This window comes from Carassius auratus, unplaced genomic scaffold (assembly GCF_003368295.1).
Source record: "Carassius auratus strain Wakin unplaced genomic scaffold, ASM336829v1 scaf_tig00037995, whole genome shotgun sequence".
NCBI classification, from domain to species: Eukaryota; Metazoa; Chordata; class Actinopteri; order Cypriniformes; family Cyprinidae; genus Carassius; species Carassius auratus.
Genome location: NW_020526417.1, coordinates 19,875 through 40,571, shown reverse-complemented (window position 1 = coordinate 40,571; position 20,697 = coordinate 19,875). Strand labels below are relative to the sequence as shown.

The window sequence follows — 20,697 nt, the reverse complement described above, 5'->3', positions numbered from 1 at the left end:
AAAATGGAAGAAAGAAGGGAAAAATGTGGGAAGGAAGGAATATAAATAAATTGTAATGTGAATAGAAGAGGGAAAATAAAGTATTAAGGAAGATAAATAAATTGGAAGTTGAATGGAAGGGGAAAATAAAGAAAAGAAGAAGAAAGGAAAAAAATGGAAGGGTAAGGGAAAATAAAGTACAAAACTACTGTAGGAAGGAAGGAAGGAAGGAAAAAAACTGGAAGGGGAAGGGAAGGGGAAATATAATACAAAAGTAGTAAGGAAGGAAGGAAGGAAAATGGAACAGGAAGGGAAGGGGAAAACAAAGTATAAAAGTAGGAAGGAAGCAAGGGGCAAAGGAAGGGAAAAAATTGAAGGGGATGGGAAATATGAAGAAAGAAAGAAAGAAAGAAAGAAAGAAAGAAAGAAAGAAAGAAAGAAAGAAAGAAAGAAAGAAAGAAAGAAAGAAAGAAAGAAAGAAAGAAAGAAAGAAAGAAAGAAAGAAAGAAAATGTAAATGGAAGAAACAGAAAAAGCTGCAAAGGGTAAGGGAAAAAAGAAAGGAAGGTAGTTGGAAGACAACGCAAGTAAAAAGAACAAATGAAGGACCTAAAGAAAGACATTTGTTTGACGGTGCGACAATAAAATGGGTCATTCCCAGCTACAAAGGCAGAACATAAAGAAATGCTTTATATGGCAGATTTCACAGTAAAGCAAACTCAGCACTACACCTGGTGAGGTCAGAATCAAATCAGTTCTGTGAAGCAGCAAGGCCGAAACTGAAGAGAGCTAAAGTGTGTGTGTGTGTGTGTGTGTGTGTGTGTAGGGGCAGATTGGGTTGCTGTAGCCACTGCAGTTCAGCCATCTACAATCGATCACCGATTACCACCCTTGTCAATGAGGACAAATGAGTTCGCACACTGGTCATCTTCCTCATCTCCTCTTCATAATGCTTTTCAAAAAGATCGGTAATTATAACCCGAACACAGAAATAAATCAAGCATACACCATGTTAGAAGTAAAAAACACAGTGAACAATCCAGCTGGTGTAACACTCGCTGAAGTTTAATCAGGCTGCTGCTAGCACACAATCTGTCATTAGATGCACTGGAGCAACTAGAAGGTCTACAGAACCATTTGTCATTTCTGCTCACCAAAGAACTAATGCTTTGTATGTCAGTGCTGCTTGCATACATGCTAACATCTTTTAAAAGGGGCCAAACAATGGCATGGAGAAGTTAATTTGAGCCGTTTCTCGTCAATACAACACAGAGTCTTGGCCAAGTAGGGTTATAATCCTCTTCAAAAAGGGTAATTTAAAATAAATAAATAAATAAATATTTCTTGTTATATACCATATTCTTTTTATAAATATTTAACAATTTTAAAATCTATGAATGTTTAAAGAGATTTAGTAAAATAATGATACCAATTATTACATTTAATATAATTCTATATAAAGGCATTGCAATAAACTCACCAACTACAGCAATAATACTTCCAATACTATTAAATCAGTGATAAGTAAAAATAAACAAATAAATAAATATTATTATTATTATTATTATTACTGTGTCAAATATACCCTTGCAAAATAAATATTTAATTAAAAATAAATCGTGCTGAAATTTTGAAGAAGAAAATAATAATAGTAATAAGTTAATGATTAATAGTATTTGTTACACAATATTAATATCAATATAAATATTTATCTCATATTATTTGGTATAAAATTGGTATAACTGTTTTCTTCAAAAGCAATGTCTTTCCCAGTATTAGCTCTCACTGCCATTATTATCTACACAACAATTAAGCATCTCAGATGAACTTCCAAATCCTTCATTTAACAAGATAATAATCCATGGCTCATGAATTACTGCCTTAGACTTGTAAAAAAGATCTCTGATGGGGTTAAGTTAATCATTCTTTTTACAAAGCAGAGCAGCATCCATTTCAAACTTTAATTTGACTGAGACACCACAGGTAGTCTTAAAAAAAACACTACCAAAGTTAAAAAGGACACAAAAATCAAGCAAATATACGTAAATCACAGGAAGTGTGATGTGCTATTGATGTTTTAGGATCACTAAGTCTGTAATGAGCAATATGCTTTGAGTCACATTAAATAAACTGCCACAAGTAACCTGAAGCAAAGCATTTGAGCTCCATATCCACTGAAATGAAGTCTATAAGTGCAGAACCACGGCTGCCTATTTTATTGAACCAAAAGGATGAATGCAGGCACTGGAGCTACAGATCTCTCATATACACACACATATACTTTACACATATTCTTTCTCAGATGTAAGGACTTCTAAGAGAGAGAGAGAGAGAGAGAAAAATGCTTTTTCCATTTGTGTGAGAGCCCTGCTGTCAGATTTAAGATGGTAATAATGGGATCTCACTGCGAGCCCTCAGAGAAAGTTTAAAGACGTAATCAGACGTAAAAGGTGGGCTGGAATAAGAATCAGGAGACGGGGTCCTTTAAACACCCTGCGGTCCTGCTATAAAGAGCCAGTGATGCCAGGTAGCACTTTCAGATGAACAAAGACTGGATCCAGATCTCTCCAGATATCTTTGCTTCAATCTCCAACAGAAAGCATATGAGGATACAACATAAAGTGATGTACCTGCAATAACATCCAAAATATAGACAAAAAGCGCAATCTCCCTGAACAGCTTCATTTACAAGTACTTCAGACAAATACTAATGTTTTTTTTTTTTTAAGGACTTTGTGCGTTCCCTGGACCGAATCTTTTTCTTTTCACCACAGGAGTAGATTAAGATTATTTACGCCTCAGTTCATATGAACAACTCTCCTTCATCGCATTGGATGAGAACCAAAAGAGTAATGTAAAGTCTCAACACCAGAGTATATGCAGCTTTTTCCACCGCTCTCAGCTCAGACAGTCGTAAAGAAAGGGCTACTGTTTGATTTCGAATAAAGGAATAATAAAATCGCTGAATAGGGTGACAGCAGGCCACATTTTATCCCCAGGCGCTTGTGGCTTTGAGGTCAGACTTGAGGGCCAAAGTAGGCACAAGGCCAAGAAATGAAGTCTGACACTATAGCGGCATTTAGCAGAATGCGGGGATTGGGGTAAAGAAACCAACATTTTCAAACTGTAGAACTAATTATATTCGAATAATCAGTAAAACAGCAAATATATGTATATGTAAACTTTACCTATGCAGCATGCTACCTATTTAATATAATTATAGAATATACAAATACTAGAATAAATAAATATATTCTATATATATATAAACAATTTCTAAATTCATAAATATATAAAAATCAGTAATTAAATATTAATTAGTATCATATTTAAATTATTAAAAAACTATTATTAACATTTTAGTACTGTCAGAGTCTGCAGCTGGAGAGGCCAAGATGGCCACCAGAGGACACCCCTGTGGTTTTGTGTGAGCACATGGCTTGTGTTGTGTATGTTAGTCTTATTGTCTGTCCCCTTCCTTCCATCTTGTCACCTCATTGTTGTTTTTAGTTGCTCAACCTGTGTCTCCCTCTTTACCCTCCTCATTTATCTCCCTATTTATTCTCCAGGTGTCTGCGGTCCTGTGTTGATCCGTTGTTATATGTCAGAAGTACGTGTGTGTATGGTATGTACCTGTACCTCTTAAAAGAGCCAAAGGTGATAACAAAATATGTACTTTGTAAATTCTGAAATTAATAACTTAAATGAAAAAGAAGATTTTCTAAAATAAATGTGATCGTACATCTAATTTTACATACACACAAACACACACTAGAGCTGTGCAAAAATAAATAAATAAATAAAAAAAAAATAAAAAAAAAAATAATTCAAATGATTCGTTCCAAGCAAGTTGGAGCAAACTCCTCCCTTACATGAGCCTACTTGGCTCTGATTGGTCACCTGGCCAAGGCTTTTGTTATTGGCACAAAGAGGAGTTCTTGAGCCAGTTAGTGAGTGCTATCATTGACAAAGCACTTTTACATAAAACAAAAATATAGTTTTCCAATCTGTTCTTAAGATAATGACATAAAATACAAAAATAATTATGCAAGCGAATTGTGCCCAGAGCTAATTAGAACAATATCGGTCTACATTAATTGAGACATTCGTAGGTTCACAGCAAATTATCAGAACTACTTCAGTAAGACAGTAATATCGTGCTTTACCTGGAAACCTAAAGCTGAACTAGGTATACATGATATATCGGAACAAAAACTTTGTATTTTGAGCACTCAATTGAAAATGTACCCATAACGTATCAATTGTACTTACAGACTCTGGTTCGGAAAGCTTGTTAGTCGAAATAAGGAAGATTAGAAGCCCACAAAGATAAAAAGCCAAGATTAGAGAAGCAGTCCTCGCTAAAATTACAAGCACACAACAAAAGGTCTGAATTGTAATCTGTGGTATCCTTGAACACAGCAGATGTAAACACACTAACTAAAAACCCATTTGACCTGCTCTTTAATAATAGGCAAAGTTAATAGTGAGAATTGGTCCTTAAACTAAAAAATTATATGGATGTTCTTTCTTTCTGGAGTTTGAATATCAGGGTTCAAGCAAATCAAAACACAATCAACTTCCTGTAATTTTCTGGAGACCCAAATTGCCGGAATAAGTCAGATCAAGCCGGAACCAGCACCCAGACTTCTTCCAGCATCATCCAGAGCTCTCCTCCCTCCTCCATTCTCTTCCTTAATTCCATATCCATTAACGTTATCGGCTTAATCTCCAATTAATTAGCTTTGTTAAAAAGGAATTGAGAGTTCTCAATTTCTGTCAACAAGAGTGGGGGGTAACAGACGGAATAGGGTGAGAGGGTATAAAGGGATTGGTGGAGAGAAGAGACAAGGGTAGCAGTTGTAAAACATGAAAGAAAGAGTTGGGGGGGGGGGTCCTCCTGGGAACCAAAGTAAAACAGAGAAAGTCAATGAATGTGGCATTGTGCCAAGGCAAGACACATTCAGCCAACACGGCACGCATTCATTTTGAATTCTGCGGCGAACAAGGGGCTTATGGGTACTTTGACACCCTTACCACCAGACAGAGCCACTGATTACATTTCAGTTGATGTTGAATGAAAAATACAACATGGCAAGAGGCTCCGGGGACCAAAAGCATCACATTAATTATCCCTTTGATACATGAGCATTTGTGATGGTTGTAGTGTAATTGGTGTTGCACGGTTTCACACGAGCCTACATGTCAACGCAACGTTCATTACTAAGCCATTATATGACATCCGGATGACTCATATTCATAACAACTGAGATGTCAAGGGGGAAAAATCTAAATTTCATGTCAGGGCTGGGACGCAAAACAGGGTTGTTTCCCACTGCTACAGCTAAAACAGCAGCCAAAATGCATCACGGGTAGCCAAACCGATCGTGCTTTGGAGGATTCTGAGAGGAGAGAGGAAAACAAAAAACCTGCCAAACCCATCGGAGAATCAGGAAAGCATGACTGAGCCTAGTATCCCACCATCCCAGCATGTAAGAAAGGCGATGGCTAACAATAGTGTCCACTAACATCTCGCCAGCAATGCACAGGCATTGGACTTCATACAAACCCAAGGGTCCATCCAGCACAGTAACATATGAATCCTATTTAGAGACCAAAAGCATGCTGGAAACTCCGTCAGGCTCATTATTCCTTGAAATCAGTAAACACAACACCCATTAGGACTCAGTTTAATGAACGATTAAAGATGTTCATACACATCTGAACTCCCAAAAAAACATTTGCTAAATCCAACCTGATTTGATCTTGCTGAGCACTTTAAAATGTCAAATGAGACCAAGAAACTCAAGAATTTGATTAAGAGCAAATTGTTAAAATATAGCAATTAGAATAGCATTTATCATTTCCATTCTTCCTACAAATCACAGTTGTTGGTATGAAAAAATAAGTCAGTTGATGTCACACTTATTCACTAATAACGTAATGTGCCAAGTTTCCTGCTGAATAGTTTACATTGGCTTACCTTTCATGCCAAACTTTGAACGTCTGCCATATTTGTTGATTAGCACAAACATAACGAGAAGGAGAACGCATGCGAAGCCAGCCAAGCCAACTGCAATCGACACCTAGAGAAGCAAAAAGCACAATATTTCATTTATTTGAAGAACCAAATTGAGATTTATGAAAACTTTAACAGTCATGTTAGCACTTAGCTTAGCTTGAGCTGGTTAGCAGCGATATAGGATTACTGTATGTTTGACACTGAATACTAACATACTTAACCATGATTTTATTGTAGCAAAAGTTTAGTATAAAGACAAAGGTTGTGTGTTTATGGAAAAGGTTTAGACATGTTTTATATTTAAATGGATAACCTCATTTATTTAGATTAGAATGAGGTCAAGAACAAATTCATGTGGCAAGGTATTTGACGTAGAAATGTTTGGTGAGAAGTTCACCTGTGTGTATATGAAATAATCCTCACAATTATTCAAGTGTAGTAATAAGTCTCTTCCATTCTCATTAATCACACTGGAATGAAAGGTCAAGTCAAGCGCATTGCATCGTGGGAAACCGTATGCTCGGTTGCACATTTTGGCAAACATAGTAGGTCTTCTGGGTATTCTACATGTATGCATAGAGAAAATGTGCATTCTGTTTAAATTCTAAACACTTTAAAAGACATGCGAGCATGCTATAACTTTATCTTGAATCTCAAAACATGTCTTATTTGTTAATATAATAACTTATAATCTAAAATGATTTTTAAAATCTTTTTAGAAGCGAACTACAGAACAGGAATGACATAACTAGCAACTTAAAATGTGTCCAAATAAATATTTCCATCTAATCTCTTGTGTCTCACACAGGAGGAAAAATGCAATTTTATAGGAAACCAATGAAGCGTGTCTTGACTTGTTTATATGATTTGTATTGATGTTGATGCTGTAATCATGAGAGATTTATGTAATTGGAGTCATAAGTTGCATATGGCAGCACTAGCTTTGATAAACTGCATGAAAAGATAAGTCCAAAGCATATAAAAGGGGGGAACAAATTATTATTATAATAATTCAAGCTAGGTGTTAGATGCCGCTATAGCTAGGATATACTTCCTTATGGGAAATACATAGTGTACAACTTAATATAATGTTGAAATGCTCCAGATAAGCACAAAGACAATAAACAATAAATCAAAGCAGTCAGAATGCTGGAATACAGCTATCTAAAGCTAAAAAGCTTTCCTTGAAATTAAGACCTCTGAGCAATCGAGGGCCATGCTCACTCTTTGTGTCAGTGCTAGATTCCCAATTAAAACCTTCAGATGAGAATATAATCTCTTTCCAGTCAATTATTGTACAAAGATGAACAAAAGTACTTTAAACAGCTGAAAAACACAGAAGCCACAAGGGAACCGGCAGATAGGAGAGGAGGTAGAGAGTGAGGGGGGAAATGTGCAAAAGAAAATGGTTTAGAATAGTTTGTTTTTGACAACAGTGTTATGTGTTTCTGGGAACAAGATGCTCAAGAAACCTCAGTACACTTCATATGGGTGCTTTCGATCTCGGGAGAGAAAAAAAAAAAAACGAAACTCACTCCAAACGTGTCCTCTTCAGGCCGCTGTGTCATAGCCGTCGGAGTTGGACTCACTAGAAAACAAACAAGAGTGTAGTGTCGCTCAGAAAAAAGAAGAAGAAGCAGCATATATTTTTGAACCTTTTGAAGATAAAATAATACCACATGGATATACAGTGTGTTACTGAGTGTATTTGTCCATTTGAATGTGTAAGAATGCGAGAAATAGAGCTCAGTCTAGTGTTCACGTATATAAAAGGGGGCTTTTGTGCGTGTGCTTGGTGTGTGAGCGCCGCACAGAAAACTGTGCACGAGTGCAGGTTTCCATTATGGCTTTTTGCAGCAGAATCTTTTGAAATCACAATAAAGGCACATACAGAAATCGAGAAGCAGAATCAAAATGTAATTTCATAACATGTAATCTGATTCCTGACCTTAAGCATCTTATTATTTCTCATTATTTCATTCTTGCAAAAAGACCTGTTTGGTGCCTATGGGGCTATGTAAAATATTTTTTGAAACTTACTAGGTTTATCATTTGTCTTTTTTTTCACAATAATGTTGATAATCGTCTGTTACCTGACTGTTGATACCATCATCGCAATACTTACGTCATATGATACCAAGCCCTAGTTGATATTGATTTTATTTGTTTAGTAACAGCCTAAATGTATTTTTATTATAATTGACTGATTAAATAGAACAATTTGACTAAAAAAGATGTGCACTTAAATTATATATATATATATATATATATATATATATATATATATATATATATATATATATATATATATATATATATATATATATATATATATATATATATATAGGCTTTATCAAATAAATGCCCATAAAATGTAAAGATACATTTAAACTTATTGGAAAATAGTCATTTCTATCACTGCTGTGAACTGACCACAGAATATGAAATATATCATAAACCTTGGTAGTCAGCTGTCCATGGTAGTCCTTAAGATATCAGCACAATAACACATTCAGCTAAATATTGTCCAATTATCTTTACTGATGAAATTCCAGAAAATATTGAGATTTAATTTTTTATAAATAATCGCACACCCCTAGTACTGGCACAAAATGATTTGCAGCAGTCGCAATTTTTATTTTTTATTTTGTAGCTAAATTGGCTGGTGAGTCAAAAAATGTATTTCAATCCCTGTAGGTAACCATAGTTTGACAACTAAATGTGTCAAAATTCTGTTTAGCTTTATTTTGAAAAGTTTATGTACAATATATGGGTGACATTGATCATTTAAAATTGCTTATCTGTGGCTTAAATGTCCAAAAACATATTAGAGCCACTGTATTAATAGCATACATTAGATTTTCCCTCCATGTCATTTTCAATAAAGTTTCACTAACTACTAATCCACAAACTTGTTATAAAAACAGGACATAATGTAATTGGTTTTGTCAAACCAGCCTTTAAAAGGTGATGGATGTATTTTATGTTCACTCTGAGTAACTGTTTTAAGACTTGCTCTTGGAAGGCAACTTCATGCAAAATTGATCTCCAACTCACCTGCCTGGGAATTAGTATCGAAGACCTTGATTTTCTGGTTCAGGTGTGTTTAATTAGTGGCAGAGCTAAACTCTGCTGGAAGGTGGCCCTCCAGTAACAGAACTAGACAGCCCTGGTTTTAAGAGAACCTAGGGGTATTATTCACTAAACATGTCTTGGGGCAAGTACTGTTTGATTAGACCCGTTTTTTGCAAGGTTACTGCCATTTCGACAGGGAGTCAAATCCTAGATTAGGCTGCTGCTATTATTCATGTAGTATTGAACAAAAGCCTTAGGCTGTCCTTATAATTTTTTATTTTATTTTGTTTTACCTTGACAGAGGGCCCATGTGATACTCCACACTACAGCCATCTACAGTAACTTCAATCAGAGCTCTGACAGTAACAATCTGTCATTCACACCGTTTCTGAGCCTCAACCTGATTAAATATAGTAAACTAGGGTGATATCAGTGTAACATTCTTGTGAAGGTCAGTAACTGTCCCATGGAAAAGGATCTTATTTTTCTCCCATACTGACAGATATCGGTCACATTATGCCAAAAATACAAAACCAACCGGCCATTTGAGAATAAGGCCAAGGTAACTGTTTAGAGGGTAGTTTTTCGTTCAGTGCACAAACCAAATTACTTCTTTCTAAATCATTCATTGTTTTATAATAAACAAAAGTAATGAATAATTTACAAAAATACATGCAGCAAACAATTGAAAGGAGAAACTCACCATAATCTGGGTAGTCTACAGAGAAAAGAGGGGGGAAAAACAGTGGTATATAATTACTAGATATGAATATGTCAAGATCAGCTCTAAGGACTCGGGTAAACATTTTTAAAATGCTATTATACTATGATCAGTATTTACCCTTCAGTGAATTCTTGTGGAATTATGGTAATGTTCAAATATGAGTCTTTTAGAATTGAATATGATAAATCATTGCAATATTTAACATGCAATTAAACATTATACTGATGTGAAATCAGACATGAGGGTATCATATGTTCTGTATGTATACATGTTCATATGCACACAATAACAATGCTTGATGTTTTTGAATAAAATCTCTCATGCTCACCAAGACTGCATTTATTTGATCATAAATATTGTTAATATTTTGAAATAAATTAACATTTAAAATGGCTATTTCTTTTCAAGTAATTCATTTCATGTTTAATAATAAAAAAAAAAAAGTATAATTGCATATTTTAAATAATTTGTGTGTGTGGTATCAGATGTTTTACTCAAACTTTACTTGTACCTATTTAAAGCACAGACTGAACCCAAGTCTTTTGGTATGAAAGTGCACACACTTATGTGCGCTGTAGCATCATCCCAAGAAATGTGAACTTTCCTGTATCTATATTTATCTATAAACCCGGTGGATTCTCACCTAAGGTGTTAATAAGTTATTCAGGCAGGGCCTTTAACCGACATCCAGTCTGTTCTATTTCTCAACACAGCATCTGTGACCTAACAGCTCTAATCATAGAAACGCTTGCCCAGAACAAGAGAACTTGACTTTTATCTCCCACAGGTAGAAAATCAACATAGTACTTTTTGCAGGTCTGATAACACTTTGGGGAAAATGTTTTCAGTTATATATCACAGTTCACTCATTGGGAAGCACTATGTAACTATAGGTTTCAGAGTAACAGCCGATGTAATCGAGTCACGTACCATCAAACGGTGGCTGTAGGAAGTGGGCGTACACAGTTTTGACGGCCACGCCCAGGAAGTTGCTGGCCTCCAACGTGTAATTGCCATTGTTGTGGTGTGTGGGGTTTTTGAACATGAGGCATCCCTCTAGATTGTCCTGGTATTCATCCATCTCTGGATGGACGTAATCAGTCGGCTTGATCTCCTCACCCTTATAGTACCAGCGCAGGGTGGGCAGAGGGTTTGCACGCACCGTGAAGATCATACACGTGTCGTGCCACTTCTGCGGCTCCTCAAACTTGATGATAACAGGGGGGACTGCAGGAGAGAAACAAAATGTTTTTCATACAGAGAGGATTAAGTACTTTCAGCCACCATCCAACATTAATCCATAGACCAATGAGCATGGATTATCATAAACCGCATTTATACATGAGTGGGACTTTGGCCTCTGTGGCACAGGTGGTCCGTACGGATATTTGTTTGATCCACTATCCTGCCTCTTGGACAGGAAGATCCCAGGTTAACTGCCTGGCTGGTCACCAAGCATTTGGACGAGCATGGAATGAACTGTCACCAGTTACAATGCTGTAAATATGCCAAACGTTCATATTAAACATTCATCTGGGATCAAATCAGTGGTTAATTCATTTCAATGTGTAATATATATTTACATGAATACGCCTATTTTCACTAAATTCTTCTAGAATTTGCTATTTTAAGCTTAAATATTATAATACGGGACTATTTAAATGTTTGGAGTCTGCATGACTACACCTAAACCTTTTAATTCATTGATATCAAGTACTTTTTGATTATTCTCCAGTCTCAAGGCCAGAGATTGTGAGAGACAAATAGAGAGAGAAAGAGAGACCGAGAGTGAGAGAGACTGACTGACTTTCTCTTATTTCCACAGATTTTGCCACTCTAAGCAAATCTTACACGGTCAATAAATATTGAGTGTAGGAAGAATCATGTTACACTGTTGTTGGCCAACACCTTTCAGTATAAATGTAAATACAGATACAGCACCGCAACCTCACATTACGTTGTGATTTTATCTAGCTGTGTTCTTATAAGGCCTTTAATTGCCTTACTTCATTCAAAGTGGGCGGAAACAGCTGTTGTTGGATATCGTGTAGTTGTATTTTTCCATTTAGTTCAATTAATGGCAAAGCATCACAGGCTTACCAGGTGATTCTGACAACATCTGAATTAATGTTTGAATCACTATATCATTTCATTTTACATTGTGAAACATAATTTGGGTTCCTTAATAGTTTTAACTAGGCACAAAGGACGAACACACTGGTTAGTCTCTAGTTAGTTCTGCAGTTATATACTAGTTTTGTTTAATAACTTTGATAAACCAAAGTTTCATTATCCTGTTGAGTTGTTTTGGTAGAGTCATGTCTTTATATATGAGCCTTGATTTAAGGTTTGTCTTTGTTCTCTGCCTTTTCATTGTCTTTTCTGGATTTGTTTGGTTATTGTTTCTCAGGGGTAGGATTTATATGTTTGATTAGAGGCATCGGTTTTGCCAATTTTCATGAGTTGCTTATTGCCTTGGGATTGTTGTTTCTTTCATTTTCTTTTTCATTTGGGACATTATTTTTGCATGCCTGCACCTATATGGGGAAAATAAACTTCATTTTTCTTATCACTAAAAATGCAATGCGCATTGATTTTTTTTCCAAGTCTAATATAATGCACAAAACAAATTTTAAGTGAACAAAATCTGGAACATTTTCAAGTCATCATTTTCAAGATTCCTGCATACCACTCCCAACACATTAAAACGAAAATACACCACCTAGCCACAAAGCAATCACATGTACTCTAGTCTGTTCCACCCTGAAACATGATAGCATTGATAAATCTCTCTAATATTTCACTTACAGCTTTTTCGGGTGAAAAGTCCAGATGAAGAACAGCCCTCGTTTTCACAGATCAATAAACTACACAAATGACTTTCCTACAACATGCTGGGTTGTGTAGAACCTACGATTTATTTATTTTTATTTAGGAGTAGGACTGTTTCTGGTGAAGCAATTTATCATTATTTTATAGCAAATTTCATTAGCCTCACTGTGATTTTTGTAGAATTTGATTTGACATAGCAGTCACTCGCACAAAATTGGCTAAATTAAAATACTAATAATTAAAAATCAGTTAACTAATATTCAAAACAACGTTTAAAAGGCAGTGTGTAATTTCTGTGCCACTAACATCAGAACTACAAAAGAACTACAAGACAATCCAACCCGATCTCATGAGAAAACCTAAAGATGTAAAAAAAATTAAAAAAAGGGAAAAATAAAAATGTAAGCATGAAGGGCCGACCCTAAACAGAACCGTTGAAGGGGAGTAGGGATTGCACAGACAAGTCGGCTAGTCGATTAGTCAATTTTAATGCTCTGCCATGACTCTGTAAGCTTGACGTTGACTAGTCGCTGGACCTATAGAGGGCGCAACAGGATAAGAAATCATTGAAGTCCACATATACGCTCCGTTTCCAAACAGTTAACATGACAAATAAATGCATACTCCGAAACTGCTTCACAAGACCTGTAATAATACCATCTGGATGCACGTTTTAAACAGCTTATCGTACAGGTATGTTAACCACTGTTCTAATTTAATGCACTGCCGCACTGTAACGCACAAACATAATGTAGGCTACAGATAGTAGCTCGTACATCACTCGCAGATCGTGCGCCCCCAGAATCATTCAGTTGCGTAGCACAGAAATGTATTGCCAACACTCTTCTGTGATTTCTCCTCCCAAAAAATAAAAAATAGTCTAGAAACTGAAAAGTTCTAGCATATATTTCTTAGTAAGTAAAACCCACAGATGCTGCCAGGTAGAATTAATTCACACAAGCAATTGCTCTCTCACTAATGCATTCATATAAATGTAATGCCATAGCTGTGTCCAAGGTGTTCTAGTCTTAGCTCCAGGTTCAGGCTTATTTGTTCATTAATGATGTCATCAGCGACTAGTCGACTTCGACTCGACTTTCATCACATAAATGCCGACTTGTAAAAATCTTAAATTGTTCAACCCTTAGTGGGGAGTAAGCATAAAAGACGAAAACACACATATAAGACTGTATGAATTCATAATGTAAATAGTTACAAACTGACAAAAAACAATCTGTTGTCAAACAGGTTTCCAGAACACCCCTCTCTATCCGTCATTGGTCAATCAGTCATGTAGCACCACCCCAAAATCACACCATTGGCTGAGCCAGTTGCTATGCTGAGCAAGTCAAAATCCTAAAACAACCAGTGCTGTTTTGAAAGCACAACAGAGAGACAATATTTACAATTTTGAGCAAAATAAACTGCCACAATGGCTTACTTTTAGGTGCCTACATGCTAAGCTAGAATAATATATAGTATTTTAAAAACAAAAATTAGACATTTCATCTGTACTTTGCTATAGCACTGATTCTGTGTTTCCCAAAACCATTTTGATCAATATTACTTACTACTTCAAAAAAAAAAACTTTCTGGTGATCTCCCCTCCATTAATGCCTTTAAAACAAAAGGCTCTACAAATTAAGAAACTGAGTTGGTAGCCATGAGGCACAGTAGCAAGTGACAGTAACAAGTTAAAGAGGCAGACAAAGCCAGTTCAGTGAGCTAGACAGAGACAGAATTGGCACGTAAGAGGCAGTGAGGCTGAATGTAAAGATATTCAAGAGGTAGGAAGCAAGAAAAGAGGCACTTACACTGTACTGAAAGCTGTATTGAGGCATTAGTCATCCCAACTACATTCTCTGCAATGCAGGTCAGCATGAAGCTGTTATCATCTCTGCTGACGTTGACCAGAGTTAAGTTGATGGAGTGGACATTGGGTGGATATTGATTGGACTGGAAGAGAGAAAGACACAATAGCTTTTGGAAACAATACCAAGCTTGCACAGATTCAACAAATGGTTTACGGTATAAACCAGCAACTGTAAGGCTCAAGTGAGTCATTTAATAGATCTTAAATTGAGTAAATGCCAAATTTAATTTTAAACATAAAATCAGACTGTTAGGGATAGACATATAGCCCATTAAAAAGGTAGTACTGGCTATATAGCTGCAAAGCACATATGGCTGGTTTAAACTGATTTAGTTGGGATCCCAACTGTTTGTTTTTTTAGCTGGTTTTGACCCATGTTACCCAAAGTTGTTTATACTACTTAATTAAATATGCCATTTACCTTGACTGATATCCTTAAATGGTACATAAAATGGATGTTGTATGCTAGTTAAAATGCTACAAGTAAAGTATGCCTTACTTGGTGTGTGTTAATGGAGTGAAGTCCGCCAACAGTCCAGTCCACTTCCGGTACCGGCACTCCTGACCCATTACAGGTGATTGTGACCCTGTCACCCTCTATCACCGTCAGGTTACTGTGACTTACACTGATTTCCGGCAAATCTTGATGGGAAACAGACAAGCACTCATGGTACGACAAAAGGTATTCATTCCATTCATAAATATGTACATGTTTATCTAAATAAATGAAATGGCTGAGCTTTATTGACAGCATTTGTGGTAATAATTGCATTAAGTTTATTTTGATTTGTCCTTTACTTTAAAAATAACTTTTTAAGGTCATGACATTAAAGCACTGCTTATACAACATCAGGAAACAATTTGAACATACTAGGCACTACCGCACTAATATAAAAATGTACAATAGTTTATGTTTTAGAACTACAGTGTTCTTTTAAGGAACATTTTCCACAAAATTTGTAAATTATTTATTTTCTGTGGTAATCAAAATTTAACAACAAATGTGGTTTTATCATTTTAGCCAAAAATTACTAATCTGTCATCCTTACTCACTCATGTCAATCCAAACCTGTATGACTTTCTTCTGCAGAAAATGAAAGAGAATTTTGAACAATGTGTTATAGTCCATCCAATGAAAGTCTGTGGGGTCCAAATCAACATTGGACCAATTTGTTGGAAAATATCACTTTAATATAGAGCCCAATTCAAACTATTAACTAGTTGCTTATTGGCATGCATATTATTAACATAATGGCTGTTTATTAGTACTTATAAAGCACATATCCATGAACATACTCTACATCCCCAATCCAACCTTAACTTAACTATATCTTACTAACTATTTATAAGCAGCAAATTAGGAGTTTATTGAGGCAAAAGTCATAGTTAATAATTTGTAAATAGTGGCAATTGGACCTTAAAATAAAGCATGGCCATATTTTCTTTTGTGTTCTTCAGAAGAAATAAAGTCATATGGGTTTAGAATGGTGAGTAAATGATGACAGAATTGTCATTTTTGGGGTAAACTATCCCTTTACTGAACCCAAGACATTTATTTTATGGCGACCACAATTTAGAGAAAATGTTCCATACCACAGTTTGAGATGTTCATGAACTGTAGAGGGATCTTGGAGACTCCGTTGCAGAACAGCTGCTGGTTATGGAGTCCGGCTTCGCCTCGCTGCTGCCACAGCTGGATCCAACGGATATTGCAGCTGCAGTTAAACACCACTCTTTCCAGTTTCCTGCCACAACACAGCAAAGCTTTTACTGAGGATGCACATCACATGCACACAATGGCAAGAATATCCATTTAGAAAACCAGCAGAAAACTAGGTGAAGGACACCGCTATTTTACAAAACATCAACTTCTCCAGCACCCATCAGTCAACCAAGTCCTGGAGAGCTGCTGGCAAGGTTCCATTTTGCAGCCAGAGCCGGTTCTGTGCCCAGGGCTTTGTGTACGAATGCTTTCTGGACTGCAGCCCTTTACTGGCCACGTCTGTCCAGCTATTCAGCATGCCAAATTCACCACTGGTGTCCAGGGCGATCACAGTCCCCACAGATAAAGCCAAACAAAACATGAGCTTCTGGATTAAGGGAAAAACTAAGACGCAAGATGTAATGTAATGTGGCATAATATTTTGGTGCTAAAATGAATTCTCGCAGAAAAGTATACAAACTGGTCAATTTAAAATGGATAATTTAGTTGGTAACTTAGTTGGACACAAGTGAAATTGATTTAAGTGAATCAAAGGAACAACTTGTCTACTAAAGAAAAAAAAAATGTCATGACTAGCACATATAACAGATTTTACTTCAGTTTTAACAAATCATATGTTTATCTACAGACAGTTTAAGCCATAAAAATCTTAATATCATCACAAAATCCTAAATTTTTTTGTCATAGGCACAGTTTTAAAAAGAAACAAATGTGGACTTAGCTTATGTAGAGGCGTAAAATGCATTCATTGTTTACATTTTGTTAGTACTTCCTGGAAACTGAACCAATAACATTGCCAGTGCTAGAGCCACGCAGGTAAAAACTATGAAAATGTATGTAAAATATATATATTTTTTTTTCCACAAAAAAAAATGCAGTTTCATGCACGAGAAATATAATTGCCTATACTGTTTGTAACATTTTCAAATTCATTTGGCAGATGCTTTCATCTGAAGTGACTTAAAGCATTCGAGGTTACATTTTATTACAATGTATCCCATAACATTGCCGTTGACTGAGTGTGGAAGACTGTGAAAGAGAAACGCTTAAACACTTGAAAATATATATTGTAATTATTTGCCAGTTCATTTTCTTAATACACACCTCAGTAACAAGAATTTGGACCTTGTGTGTGAGTAAAGCATATTAGGGGTTTCTTAAAGGATCTTCTCGATGCTCAGTAACATATGGGATTATTGCTGCATACATTAAACTGGACAGACGGAAGGGTGTGAGGTCAAACCCACATAAAACTGGCACTGGATAGCACCTCCACCCACAACTACCTCACTTGCCCAAAGAAGGGCTTCCTTTCAGAACCATCTGTATGCCAATGTCTCCAACACCTACTCCCAGTGCAGCTATATCACTGCAAACAACAACCACCACTAGCCCTCTCACTATCGCATTTCACACTCCTTCAAACAACCTTTGAGCGCAGCCACCCCCACTCCTGCACCAAAAACAGACATCTTCTACATCAACCTCCTCCAAATGTCTAAATGTCAGCTCTGACATATCTCCCTGCGATCATGAAGGCTCCACTGAGAGTTTAGAGGGTCTTCAACTTCCTGGAAATGTTGAGTCAGGGGTGCTGTTTCCAGTGCTTCAAACTATCCCCTTCCCTGCCTATATCTTCTTCTTTACTGGTGTTAAGGGCCAAGCTGAAGGCATCACCGCATCTATCCAGTATATGTAATGGAAAAATGCTTCAGTAGCATATAAAACAAAGAGGATATTACCAATATATATATTTATGTAATTGCATTTTTTGACTTTATTAAAATAATTAATCATTTGTTAGATATTTTAAATAAGATTGTGTTAATGCAATAATAAAAAAAAGAATAAAAAAAATAATTTGGCAGATAGATTAACCATGAGGTGGAATGCATATTTTAAATAAAGTAAAATAAAAAAGCTAATTAAAAATAAATATAGAAAAGATATAGAAAAAATAATAATCATACAAGACCACGCTGCAATTTCTGCAATGTAGTCTGTTCAAATGCTCACAAAAAAAAAAAAAAAAAAAAAAAAAAAAATCATGAAATTAGTTAAATGTAATTTTTGTATTTTTACTATATGACATTAACTTTTAGAATAGTACTTCATAATTAGACTTTTTGTCCGACTAAAGTGTAATTTTTCTCTGCAGTGCCCAATTGTACTGATTTAGGAAACTGTATGGCAACTGCCAATAGTTACTGAAAGCAAAGAACAGGGTGTAATCGCCTTTGTTCCGTTTTACGCTCACTCTTCGCTTAAAGGGCTTCCAGCCGGCAGGATCCTGCAGCGCTGCGGAAGGTTCCGGATCTGATCTCAGTGGGAGTCTCTCCCCTTTAAGAGTACGAAATATTAAGCCCGCAGGATATGTCTCACCTGGCCTGCAGCCTGGAGGAGCATGACAGAACTAAACCTCTGCACGCTCATTCATTCATCAGTGGCTGCGAGTAAGATAAACTTTCTCATTTGCAAGATAGGGCAGGAGATATGCTTATGAACTGAATTCCATGCATATGAAATGGGCAGAACTGTAAGCTCTGGGAAACAGCATTGTTGCTCATTCACACAAACGAGTGGGACATTTTTCTCTTGAATCTTTAAACAATTTTGTTGGCACGTTCCTCACAAGGACAAGCGCAACCTGCTCGTGCATTTCGAAGCTTTGATGAATAATGATCAAAGGAGAGCCTAAGTAGTTTCTCCACCCTTTAAAACTAAATTAACATGGCTAATGAGAAGAGTGCATGTTTCCTCTCTTACTAAGCAGTATCATGAACAGTTCATAATGGAGAAAGAACTTGCAAAATATGTTTAATTTATAGTCCACGTCGTATGATACTCTTGATTAGTGGTTCCAAACTAGTGTATTACTGATGAGTTACAACCCAAAAATGAGCCACAACAGGCTTGTTTTGATTGGTCACAGATAGCAGTTAAAACAATAAAATAAAATTAACCATATAATCTAGCTAGGATAATATAAAAATTAAAAAAACAAATTGCACAAAGCCTCTCTGCACCAACAAAACACACAAATCTAACCAGCTACGTTGCTATAAATTAAAAGTTAAAACAGTCTATTGAAATTTTAGTTTTTTTTTTTTTTTTTTTTTTTTACCAAGTTTAGAATGAGTCTGACCAGCTGACAAGTGCCTCAATCACCTCTAAAACCATCTACCTGGTTTGGCTATGCAAGCTGAGAGTCCAGCTAACTATACCAGTCTGGTTTACCAGATACAAAACTCGTTGAAGTTGACAATGTTGGTTTTATCTGGTTTAACTTGACTTCTCACCTATTTAAGATGGTGTTCAGCTTGTTTTCTGGTTTCCCCAATGTGGCCATGCTGGTTTTTAGCTGTTTTAAGTGGTCACCCAGTCTGACCAGTTGACAAGTGTCAAAAACTCCTCTAAAACTATCTAAATAGACCAGCATAAGGTACCAGTTAACCAGAAAATGTAACTAAAGATGGTACTGCTGGATTTATTTGGTGTACCTGGTATACCAATATGGCAGACACCATGGCCAAGCTGGTTTTAGCTGGTTAAGGTAGTCACCTGGTCTGACCAGCTGACAAGTGTCACAAACTCCTCTAAAATGATCTAAGCAGGTAAAACTAACTGGTTTGACCTGACTAAAAGACCAGCTAAGCATAAGTCAATTAAAGATGGTATTGCTGGTTTTATTTAGTTTAACAGGTCTCCCAATGTGCCTAAAAACCCTCAAAAACCATCTAAACGGATAAAACGAACTGGTTTGGCAAGGCTAAGAGACCAGCTAGCCACATTAGATCCAATCAAAATCCAATTAAATGTTGTATATTTAGTTGAAGACTAACCAAATGTGGACACGCTGGTCTTTAGCTGGTCAACCAGACCCCAGTCTGACCAGCTCACAAGTCTCAAAAACCCTTTTACAATCATCAAAACCTAACCAATTCGGCCAGGGTTGTCATGTTAACCAGTTTAGATGGATTTAACTTGTCTACCAGCATAGCCAGTTTCCTAATCAGGCTAGCTCACAAGTGCCAAACAAACGCTCTAAAACCATCTAGACAGACCAGTCCAACTGGTTTGGTTTGGCCAGGCTAGATAACCACATTAGGCTAGATTAACTGCAACAAGTATTCAACTAAGGTGGTATTGCTGGTTTTACCTGGTCTTGCCACCTATACAAGATGGTGTTCAGCTCGTTTTCTGGTATCGCAAGCTGGCTTACCTAATTTCATTCAGCATGACTAGCTGACACATATTTAAATCCCTTCTAAAATCATCAAAATAGATCATCTTAATTTAGCAAGGGTAGACCACCTAAAGCACCTGATTAAATGAATTGGTTTGATGGTTTCCCAACATGGCCAAGCTAGCTGGTTGCTCAGCCAGACCATCTGAAAGTGCCTAAAATCTCGAAACAGATGCGCCTATCCAACTAGTTTAAGCTATTTTTACCAGCAGGCAAAGCTATTA

General features: G+C 36.4%; 1 protein-coding gene across 1 annotated transcript; it reads right to left on the bottom strand.

Annotated features, from left to right (window-relative positions):
• Positions 1 to 5,907: 5,907 nt before the first annotated feature.
• LOC113083372 (NT-3 growth factor receptor-like) lies at positions 5,908 to 19,576 on the bottom strand. The gene is made up of 8 exons (XM_026254501.1): positions 19,527 to 19,576; positions 16,098 to 16,249; positions 15,004 to 15,146; positions 14,446 to 14,587; positions 10,730 to 11,026; positions 9,779 to 9,793; positions 7,536 to 7,588; positions 5,908 to 6,064 (listed from the first exon to the last, which is right to left on the bottom strand). The coding sequence occupies exons 1-8, from the start codon at positions 19,574 to 19,576 to the stop codon at positions 5,948 to 5,950; spliced, it is 969 nt and encodes a 322-aa protein (XP_026110286.1). The 3' UTR covers positions 5,908 to 5,947.
• Between the last annotated feature and the right edge of the window lie 1,121 nt (positions 19,577 to 20,697).

Coding starts and splice junctions, on each gene's coding strand:
- LOC113083372 (XM_026254501.1), bottom strand. CDS start 19,576: ATGGCCACATTGGGGAAACCAGAAAACAAGCTGAACACCATCTTAAAT. Junction 16,250..19,526: donor CTGAACACCATCTTAAATAG/GTGAGAAGTCAA, acceptor GTGTTGTGGCAG/GAAACTGGAAAGAGTGGTGT. Junction 6,065..7,535: donor CTGAAGAGGACACGTTTGGA/GTGAGTTTCGTT, acceptor TTGCTTCTCTAG/GTGTCGATTGCAGTTGGCTT.